Source organism: Neolamprologus multifasciatus, chromosome 6 (assembly GCF_963576455.1).
Source record: "Neolamprologus multifasciatus chromosome 6, fNeoMul1.2, whole genome shotgun sequence".
Lineage (NCBI taxonomy): Eukaryota > Metazoa > Chordata > Actinopteri > Cichliformes > Cichlidae > Neolamprologus > Neolamprologus multifasciatus.
The window spans coordinates 12,603,821-12,615,183 of NC_140444.1; the positions used below are offsets into that span (position 1 = coordinate 12,603,821).

At 37.8% G+C, this 11,363-nt stretch overlaps 1 protein-coding gene across 1 annotated transcript; it reads right to left on the reverse strand.

The window, feature by feature from the left end:
* Positions 1 to 6,688: 6,688 nt before the first annotated feature.
* Positions 6,689 to 11,363, reverse strand: LOC146516579 (N-acetylneuraminate-9-phosphate synthase-like). The gene is made up of 6 exons (XM_085163784.1): positions 11,108 to 11,363; positions 10,268 to 10,483; positions 10,090 to 10,189; positions 9,053 to 9,207; positions 8,004 to 8,270; positions 6,689 to 7,873 (listed from the first exon to the last, which is right to left on the reverse strand). The coding sequence occupies exons 1-6, from the start codon at positions 11,237 to 11,239 to the stop codon at positions 7,664 to 7,666; spliced, it is 1,080 nt and encodes a 359-aa protein (XP_085019910.1). The 5' UTR covers positions 11,240 to 11,363; the 3' UTR covers positions 6,689 to 7,663.

Here is an 11,363-nt window from a genome sequence, read left to right on the forward strand (position 1 = left end):
CAGGTCAGGGTTAAGCCGGAGCAGCTACCTAAGGGCAAGATCAAATGATGCTGCCATTTCTGTTACCTAGCATGTCTCTAAGACAGATGTATGAGGGAGAATAAGCATGGAATAGGCAAATGTATTGTAACAAAAAAATACAGATTTAGCCTCGTTATAAAAAATCTCACTCAGAAAATTCTTCTAAAGACATACTCATTTTGAATTGTGTAATCAGAATAACATGTAGAATAAGAATAATCTCAATAATGCTGTTTCAGTTCCCTTACAAACCCTGCTGGGATTAAATCCTATGGGACCTTTCCCACCTCCAATTGCTCTCATCCAATTAAATGTGAGTATACTTAATGGAGTGGACTGCTTATTTTCCTTTGTAAGCAAAATCTGCATCTTCATTTCTTTGTTTTCTCACCAAACCAAGACTATTTAAAATCTTAACTACCTTTTAATATCATGACTGAGACTTTTGTTAAATTTTCTTGAAAGGATAAGAAAGATATTATTTCTAATGTTTGTCCAGGTGGTTTGCATACTCTCTAAGACCATGTCACATAAAGGAAGGAAGGAAGGAAGGAAGGAAGGAAGGAAGGAAGGAAGGAAGAAGGGAAGGAAGGAAGGAAAAAGGAACTTACAAACTATAAAAACTTTGCATTCTCTCTGGTTATATATTTCCACATGGGGAAGCATAGTATTGCCATGTCCTGAAGAGACACTTGGTTTTGTGCAGACAAGTTTGACCTCTGTAGTGACTGTGTATCTATAGCTGAGAGATTAAGAGCTATGTAAAGTCCTAGCAAGGCTAAATGTGTTGCATAATCAGCCAAGCAAACCTAACCTTTGGGGTAGGCGAGGTACACCTAGTATATAATTTGAAATATAAATAATTACAATTACAATGAGCAATAACACAAGCTAGGGAATAACCCTTAAATAGATGTAGATTCTGTGCAAAGGTCTAGCCACATCTGGGTGACTGAATTTGATCAAACCTAAGCAAACATAAATATACCTGCAGAACTTTTGCATGAAAAAGAAGCTGCACAATTAACTGCATATATATTTTTTATATTAGGTTAAGAGCTGAAGTGGGTTTCCTTGGTAGGTCAATGAAAAGAACGCAATATGGATGTTCCTGTGTGAAGCTGGGATCAGCAGCAGCTTATTGGCTAAAAGCTCCTGTCTGAAATAGCAGCTAAGTTGGAAAGGGAGGGACATTTTCTCTGTGAACAGGGACGGCCCAGGTAATTGGTGAGATCTATATAATGAGTCTATGAATAGCTGAGTTCACTTACTCTCCAAAAAGTGACCTTTCAATAAGCTCACCCCTTCAGTCACCACACCTGCCAGGCACAAAAGCAATTTACAGTCATAAAGACTTCTAGATATAACACTAATTTAAAAAAGAAAATTAAATTTGTAAGTGCTCAGTGATCATTTCTAGTTCGCTGTTAATCTCTCTCAACTGTTAGTGGCAAATATATCAGCTTTAGCTGTTAATAGAAATATAGAAATAATTTGACATAAGAATAATTGTTGAAAAACTGAAAGGTTTGAACACAAAATTTGAAAATGACCAGGAAATTCAAATGTATTTTATATCATAGGTTGTATATTTATATATATCCAAAAATATGAACTAAAACAATAACAATAATAATAATTCCCTAAATATTTATGATGCAGCCTACTGATGATTCAATGATTCAAAAATGTTTAATTAAAGGTTTACAGTGACCAATTAAAATAAATTTGTATTGATTTGCAGTAATTCTTTTGTCTGACAGGACCAGTAGACCCATGCTAGCAAAATGTCTCGCACCACATAACAGCGTAACCAGCTCATCCACTGTAGAGTTTACATTTTCAGATTGCAGATAGAGACACTAATGTATAGCAAATTCATGAATGCATGTTTTGAGCAGATAATGATGCTCAGTTCAAAAATATCAATCGTTAGGATCACAGTAAAGTTTGCAGGACTGTCCCTGTTCTGTTCTTCTTTTGTGTCCCACAAAGAAGAACAGAACACATGTGTTTTATACTGGCCTCTGAGTCAGATACAGTCTTTGTACTTGTCATGAATAAGGCTTCTCACTGTAACGTAAACCCTATAATGCATATAGCTTATAACATTAAGCCTTGAGCTGAGCTGTTACTATTGAGCTTAGTTCCCAATAACAACTAAATGAATTTAAACCATGCAGATTGCGGTTTCTGGAGAAATGCAAAGCTAGAAATATCTCACATTTCTTTGCGGCTGCTAAGCTACAGTGTTCAATCAGAGAAGTAAATATTCCATCAAATTTATTTAATGTATCAAATGTATCTAAATTATTTAACTGTGATGTTTAACTTTAACTTTAATCACACTCTAGATCTTGTTTTAACATATGGCATAGAAACTGAACATTTAACAGTGTTTCCTGAAAACCCTCTCCTGTCTGATCATTTCCTGATAACATTTACAATAATTGATTACGCAGCAGTGGAGAGTGGACTTTATCAAAGTAGATGTCTTTCTGAAAGTGCTGTAACTAAGTTTAAGAATATAATCCAGCCACTGTTATCATCGTCAATGCCCTGTACCAACACAGAGCAGAGCAGTTATCTGAACGCTACCCCAACAGAGGTCGATTATCTTGTTAATAATTTCACCTCCTCACTACGTACGACTCTGGATACTGTAGCTCCAGTGAAAACTAAAGTCTTTAATCAGAAGTACCTGACCCCGTGGTATAATTCTCAAACACGTACCCTAAAGCAGATGACTCGTAATCTGGAGAGGAAATGGCGTGTCACAAATTTAGAGGATCATCATTTAGCCTGGAGAAATAGTTTGTTGCTTTATAAGAAAGCCCTCCGCAAAGCCAGAACAGCTTACTACTCATCACTGATTGAAGAAAATAAGAACAACCCCAGGTTTCTCTTCAGCACTGTAGCCAGGCTGACAAAAAGTCAGAGCTCTTTTGAGCCAACCATCCCTTTAACGTTAACTAGTGATGATTTCATGAACTTCTTCACAAATAAAATTTTTATCATTAGAGAAAAAATTACCAATAATCATCCCACAGATGTAATATTATCTACAGCTACTCTTAGTACCATTGATGTTAAGTTAGACTCTTTTTCTCCAATCGATCTTTCTGAGTTAACTTCAATAATTACTTCCTCCAAACCATCAACGTGTCTTTTAGACCCCATTCCTACAAAACTGCTCAAAGAAGTCCTGCCATTGATTAATTCTTCAATCTTATATATGATCAACCTATCTCTAATAATCGGCTATGTACCACAGGCCTTCAAGGTGGCTGCAGTTAAACCTTTACTCAAAAAGCCATCTCTAGACCCAGCAGTCTTAGCTAATTATAGGCCAATCTCCAACCTTCCTTTCATATCAAAAATCCTTGAAAGAGTAGTTGTCAAACAGCTAACAGATCATCTGCAGAGGAATGGTTTATTTGAAGAGTTTCAGTCAGGTTTCAGAGCTCATCACAGCACAGAAACAGCTTTAGTGAAGGTTACAAATGATCTTCTTATGGCCTCTGACAGTGGACTCATCTCTGTGCTTGTCCTTCTTGACCTTAGTGCAGCATTCGATACTGTTGACCATAATATCCTATTAGAGCGATTAGAACATGCTGTAGGTATTACAGGTATTGCACTGCAGTGGTTTGTATCATATCTATCTAATAGACTCCAATTTGTGCATGTAAATGGAGAGTCCTCTTCACACACTGAGGTTAATTATGGAGTTCCACAGGGTTCAGTGCTAGGACCAATTCTGTTTACATTATACATGCTTCCCCTAGGCAGCATCATTAGAAGACATAGCATACATTTTCACTGCTATGCAGATGACACCCAGCTCTATCTGTCCATGAAGCCAGATAACACACACCAATTAGTTAAACTGCAGGAATGTCTTAAGACATAAAGACTTGGATGGCCACTAACTTTCTGCTTCTTAACTCAGATAAAACTGAGGTCATTGTACTCGGCGCTGAAAAGCTTAGAAATATGGTATCTAACCAGATTCTTACTCTGGATGGCATTACCTTGGCCTCCAGTAACACTGTGAGGAACCTTGGAGTCATTTTTGACCAGGATATGTCCTTCAACGCACATATTAAACAAATATGTAAGTCTGCGTTCTTCCATTTGAGCAACATCTCTAAAATTAGAAATATCCTGTCTCAGAGTGACGCTGAAAAACTAGTTCATGCATTTATTACTTCCAGGCTGGACTACTGCAATTCATTATTATCAGGATGTCCAAAAAACTCACTGAAAAGCCTTCAGTTAATCCAAAATGCTGCAGCAAGAGTACTGACAGGGACTAGAAAGAGAGAGCATATTTCTCCTGTTTTGGCTTCCCTTCATTGGCTTCCTGTTAAATCCAGAATTGAATTCAAAATCCTGCTCCTCACATACAAGGTCTTAAATAATCAGGCCCCATCTTATCTTAATGACCTTGTAGTACCATATTACCCTATTAGAGCACTTCGCTCCCGCTCTGCAGGCCTACTTGTTGTTCCTAGAGTATTTAAAAGTAGAATGGGAGGGAGAGCCTTCAGTTTTCAGGCCCCTCTTCTGTGGAACCAGCTTCCAGTTTGGATTCGGGAGACAGACACTATCTCTACTTTTAAGATTAGGCTTAAAACTTTCCTTTTTGCTAAAGCATATAGTTAGGGCTGGACCAGGTGACCCTGAATCCTCCCTTAGTTATGCTGCAATAGATGTAGGCTGCCGGGGGATTCCCATGATGCATTGAGTTTTTCCTTTCCAGTCACCTTTCTCACTCACTATGTGTTAATAGACCTCTCTGTATTGAATCATACCTGTTATTAATCTCTGTCTCTCTTCCACAGCATGTCTTTTATCCTGTCTTCCTTCTCTCACCCCAACCGGTCGCAGCAGATGGCCGCCCCTCCCTGAGCCTGGTTCTGCCGGAGGTTTCTTCCTGTTAAAAGGGAGTTTTTCCTTCCCACTGTCGCCAAAGTGCTTGCTCATAGGGGGTCATATGATTGTTGGGCTTTTCTCTGTATCTATGAAGCGCCTTGAGGCGACTTTTGTTGTGATTTGGCGCTATATAAATAAAATTGAATTGAATTGAATTGATGTGGAAAAAGTTCAACTAAAGCAAAGCTGCACACAGGCATAAAAATATTAAACCTCGACAACAGAAATAGTATGAAATATATTTAAATAACAAGTACAATATAAGAGTGTATTAGAGACTTACTTGGAAAAAAAACTAACCCAGTATATATAACCCTAGCAGAATATAACCCTAATATATACTGCATGTTATTTGGCATAATCACTTAGCATACAGAATGGGTAAATTCTGTATGCTTCGTTCTTACTGGAACGAAACCAACATTTACCACAGGACTGCACCTGCTTCCTCTGCAGCTGACACTTTATTTTAAGATTGTGGAGCAAATGTTTCTCCTCGTATTTCTGTCGACAGCAGTTAGAGATTAATCTTATTTTGTCAGCAGGGTATTTCCTCTCAACAGCAAACTGATAAAGTTCTGTTACACATGAAGATTGTGATATTAGTAGCTAGGAACGATGTTAGAAGGCCAGACCAGAGTAGTGATTAGTTTGCATTAGCTTCAGTTTAATTTCCAACCCACATCACAAAACCAGAACCTTATATATTTTATGATATTGTCAGGGAAATCAGCAGCAAGTTGGTTCAGCTCTGGCTCAGGGGGCTCAATAGGAAAAAAGTTTCTTATCTGATATATTTATGTTTCACATTTACTGAAATGGCAGTCATGCTGTGAATGGAGTTACGAGAGGATCCAGAGCAAACATCTCCATCTAGTGGAGAATGAAATTATTTTTTTACAGTCCCAATGTAAAACCTTTTCTTTACAGAAAATACTCCATTAACATAAAAACATGTTTCACAGTGATTCACAGATCATGAAGCACTGATTTATGATTAATGATTAAGGTACTAGAGAGTAGTCCTGCTTTCAGGTTAAGGACCTCTACAGTCCTGTCCACCTCCCCTAGAGTAACTGTCTGTCTCCTGCTATCTCCTTGAGACTGTGCTGGGAGACACAGCAAACCTTCTGGCAATGGAACGCATAGATGCGGCATCCTAGAGAAGATGAACAACTTGTGCAACCTATGTACGATCCGGGTATCGCCTCATGGTATCACAGTGACACTGACCCAAGCCAAACGCAAAGTTTAAAAAAAAAAACACAAACAAACAAAAACGAAACACAGTCAGAAAAGATGAGGAGGGTAAAAAAAAAGTTCAGTGGCCCCAAATCATAGTTGTTTTGGGGGTTGTCTCATTATTGCACTAAATCAACTGAAACTAATTAATAACCCCTTTTACTACTTAACTGACCAGATCAACATGCCATGAAGTAAATATTCAGTCAAATTTATTTAATGTATCAAATGTATCTAAATGATTTAACTGTGATGTGGAAAAGGTTCAACTAAAACAAAGCTGCACACAGGCATAAAAATATTAAACCTTAACAACAGAAATAGTATGAAATATATTTAAATAACAAGTACAATATAAGAGTGTCTTAGAAACTTACTTGAAAAAAAAAACTCATCTAAGAATTCACTAAGCATTTACTTTGAAAATAGTATAATTATTCACCTCAGTATTTAAAAACCCAGGTTCTTATTTTTCCATTTCTAAATAATGTGTATTACCCAAGATGTGGAAATTATTATATCTTCATATATGACAACTATAGTAGCAGTAGTAGTAAATGATCCATGACATGAACATTCTCATCCATGAGAATTAGTTCATCTATGTAAACAAAAAACAAAACGACATCAGTGTTGAGGCAAAATTTTAATTTGAAAATTTTTCATTCTTCCATTACATTACAGACTTCAACAGATATCAAAATGTTTTTACATGTTTTTTAAACATTTTTAATCTGAAAAGTAGAAGTGCAGTGTGTTATAAGTGCCGGAACAAAAATAAGAAATTTCCAATTCATGACCCCCCACCAAAAAGAATTAATAAAATAAATGAATCAAGAATGGGTAAAAGGGCAAATGCATGTGTAACGTGTAAGGTGTCTGATTTAGTTTTGCTTCCCTCTCCCCATTAGTCTCATTTTCCTCTTTCTGAAGAAACTATATAAATACAACTTCTTTCTGGCAAAAGTTGACGACCTCAGCTGGTCAATGAAGTCGTACACAAAGAGCAAATAGGCTCCGTGACCTCACTGCTATGGGATGAGATGACGGGGCCACAGCAGTGCATATTCAACATTTATATAATCACTCAAGTGTAGGCAAAATCGGTAGCACAAAGAACGCAAGGTTAGCAGTAACAACTCTTGTGCCATCTCTCAAAGTGTTGGACTTAAACTGGATGCTGAGATCAAAGTGTTTGCCAGAAAGTGCATTATGTGAGACCACTTGTAGAAAATGTAAAAACTCTTTGGCTAAAGAGAACTAAAGCAGGGGCCATGATAACATTAAAACCATCTGATGAACTGTCCAATTATGTAACAAATTACTGATCACCCATGCCTTTCAGCAACACCAAGCAAAATAACCCTTACTCTCATCCACGTTTCAGATTAAGCACCTTCAGAACTAACCTTCAATTAATCAACTACACTTTCTCTAGTGACTTCGGTCTTCCCTTCCATTTTCAGTACTTTGCCTTCTTGGCATAACAATCGACGACCTCAGGCACGATGCTGTCGTCCTCTTCCACGTCATCTTTGACGGTCTTTCCGACCAACTGGAAAATGTCCTCAGCTACAACGCCCATGGGCTCTGCAACCTTCACCGTCAACATGTCCTCAGTCAGAACTGTTCCTTTGGGGATCTTTACTTTGGCTACCACTGACTTACCCAGCTGAAGGAACAGCAAACAAAGCAACATTATTAAAGGAAAAAGTTGGACATTTGCTTGAAAAGCTTGCTAAACAGTAAAGCTGAGTATTTTTAATTAATTAATTAATTTTTTTAGAGAAAGGCGTTCTGACCTTGTCGTGGCACGGCTTCTCACAGGGTAACATCCGCTTGATTCCGCTTCCCAGTGCCCTCTCCACCAGTCGGATAGAGCGAACCAGCTCAGCCAGTTCAGCGGGCTCAAGTGATGCTTCGTGGTCACTTCCTTTCCACGTCTTGTCCAAGGTTATGTGGCGCTCAACAACCTTTGCTCCCAGAGCCACAGCCGCCACTGTTATACTGACTCCAGACTCATGGCCTGAATACCCAATGGGAATATCTGGAAAGTCCTTCTGGTATTCCTGCAGCCAACAAATGGGTGACAAACATGTTATTCTTAAAAGTTAGTCATTTTACAATTTGCAACATGTACTCATGTTCACTTGGGTTTTTTTTTTTGCCAAGATGCTACAGGCAGTTGCTATTGACATGATATAAAAATGCTGTTGTGCAGATCACCAGTCATTTTAAGTCCAGCTCTTAAAGACAAAGGGAATTTAATGGTAAAATTAATGGCGGTGATCAGTGCAACCCCTAAGCCTCCTGGAACAAAGAACAAGTTATAGAAAACATACATTTAAGGTCTCAGTAGATCCTAATAAGGTGCATATGAGCCTTAGTGATTTTATTCACCATATCAATTCAAATGTAAATGGATAACTAAGAACCAGGAATAAGAAATGCAAAAATCATAATAAATATAAACCACTGAGAATGCTGTCACTTTCTGTGGTATTATTGTGGTTAGATGTCATTTTCCATAATTCAACCCAATAATATGTTCACAGTTTTCACAAAGTTTTTATATGTTATATGTCGTAGAGATAACAACATCAAAACGTGCAACATTGTCTTTTTTGTGCTTACAAGATTTTCAGTAAAGTTGACCTCTGCCCACACTGCCCAACCATCCACCTGGCAGGGTGACAACAATACCCCAAGCCTTTCAGGCTGAGGGATAAAAAAATAAGCTTCATAACCCGTAAAACTGGATCATTCTGGACTCTCTGGATTATTTTACTGATACCCAAAGGAACACACCCTTCGAAATAATCCCACATGCAGTTTGGATTAGAAGATTCACCGTAATCACTCGGAGGTTGACATCTTCAGCTTCCAGAGGATAGGCGCTGGTACACTGCAGCATGGCAAAGTTTTTGTTGTGCTCTTTGACCGTCTTGTAGACCTGACGCATCGTCTCCATGGACTGCATCCCGCTGGACACCACCATGGGGCGTCCTGGCAAATGAAAGACAGCAACACTATGAGAAACCTCATGTTACTGGCAGTAAGCTAAGTGCTACGACACCCCTCAGTATTCCTCTGGAGTTATTGTACACTGCCTTGCTTGTATAGTGTAGAGTTCATGTCATCCATATTTATGCAGAATGAAAACAGACACAGACTCCTCGAGGTCCAACTATATTTAAAGTTTAAATTACATTCTAAATATTAAATTGTAATTCTGTGTCACATTTTATAAAATTATAAATGTATGCTTCCTTTAAGACACATTTTATATATTACATGGTGCATGTATTGAGTTGTCTATCGTTTTCTCTTTTTTTTTTTTTTTTTAAAGTGTACCTGTGCTTTTTCTTGATTTCTGTAATATAGTCTATTTAATCTATATCTAATTAAAATGGTGGATGGTCAAATTAAACAAAACCAAAGCTTTAAATGATGAGGTATGTATATGCAAAGGTAATCTCTGAGCATTAAGTTCATGTTTTAAACAACTTTAGCTGAACAATTTCACAGTTTTTTCCTACTGCTGTATAAGAGCAACTATTCACAGAACCATAATCTTAGGTATACAACTCTGGCTCTGGTTACAAAGCCTCAATCAGGTGCTTCTCAAATCTTTTATTTGTAAGGGGGAGCCAGAAGAAATGTGACTTAAAGGGACAGTGGCCTTAAACAGAGAGGACGAATTAGGTGTTCACTAAGAATCAGTAGAATTTAAATCAGGATTTTTAAATATATATATATATATATATATATATATATATATATATATATATATATATATATATATATATATATAAATTTTGAACACTGATGCCGATGATTGAGTTTCAAACTTGAGCCATTTCTCCACACATGGTATTTCACTCTCACCTTTTTTGGCAGTTTTAACTAGATAGGGGAAGTTATTGGTGTCTCCAGAACCCACTTTGAAGAAAGGCACATTAAGCTCATGAAGAAACTCCACCGCCATCTGAAGACAGAAAAGCTTATGGTTAAACTTCTCCACTGAGTAAAGTACCATAATACTATGAACAAAACTCTCTCTTACCTCATCCATTCCCGATGCAGTAAAGTAGATCCCCACCTCTTCTGCATATTTTTGCAGTTCCCTGTACTGATCGTGGCTTAACTCCAGATGGCGCTTGTGCTCACCGTAGGTTTCCCCCCAGGAGTGTTTGGAGGTGTATGGGCGGGCCAAGGCTTTCTTGTTGAACTTAAACTCTAATTCACTCTTCTGAAATTTGGCACAGTCTGCACCACAGTCCTGAGGAGGTGGGGAGAAGATTTGATTTTTTTTTTTTTTTTTTTGAATGGTACTAGTTTCTTGAGTTGCTCTCACGTATCTTTTAAGATCCTACAAGACACACTTGATAAATACCTGTAACTTGATAGTGTTCTGGAAAAAAAAATTGTAAGTGTTGTACTAAAAAGATGTGGACATGATAAAAATCCTTCATAACAGGTTCAATGGGCACATGAACACAGCTAACGAATTTAAGACAAATTTTACTACAATTGAATACAATTCACGTCTGGTTTGAATCAAACACAGCAGCAGGCACAAGAGGGCGCTATAGGACAGGCACAGAAAGAGAAGCCAAACTCCATTCATAAATCTAGTAATTTAATATTTTGCAACTTATGCCAGAAACACCGTTTAAATGGCATAAACGGGTTAAATGAAGCATCCAACTTTGATTTCAGGATTTCATGTCTGAAACGAAAAGTTTATGATTTGCTTGGGTGAAGCAGAGGAACGTGTCATATTGCTTTCTTATGAATGAAGTTCAGGAAACAGACGGTATATCGTGTGCGTGCGTGTGTTTGATTGTCTGTGCGTAAATATACCTAAAAGACAAACCGATACGTGTTTGCTTTTTTACATTACCTTTGCCATTTTTATCATTTTCTTTGCGATCTCAATGTCTCCCTGGTGGTTCTGTCCAATCTCAGCTATGATGAAACACGGATGGTTCCCTCCGATCATACGACCGGGACACAGCTCAAACTCTAACGGCATTTTGTTGGTAGAAAAGTAAGCAAGTACAACCAGTGAAAGTAATAAAGACAACTACAAAGTGTCAACCCGGGTATATAACCGGAACAGTTAACGTCATGCACAAACAGGATGTGCCGCAACTTCC

What these genes read in the sequence shown, in the direction of transcription:
- LOC146516579 (XM_085163784.1), bottom strand. Translation starts at nt 11,239, where the DNA reads ATGCCGTTAGAGTTTGAGCTGTGTCCCGGTCGTATGATCGGAGGGAAC. An exon ending in TCAACCTCCGAGTGATTACG is followed by an intron (nt 8,271 to 9,052) that starts GTGAATCTTCTA and finishes TGTTGGCTGCAG; the next exon opens with GAATACCAGAAGGACTTTCC. An exon ending in AGAAGCCGTGCCACGACAAG is followed by an intron (nt 7,874 to 8,003) that starts GTCAGAACGCCT and finishes CTGTTCCTTCAG; the next exon opens with CTGGGTAAGTCAGTGGTAGC.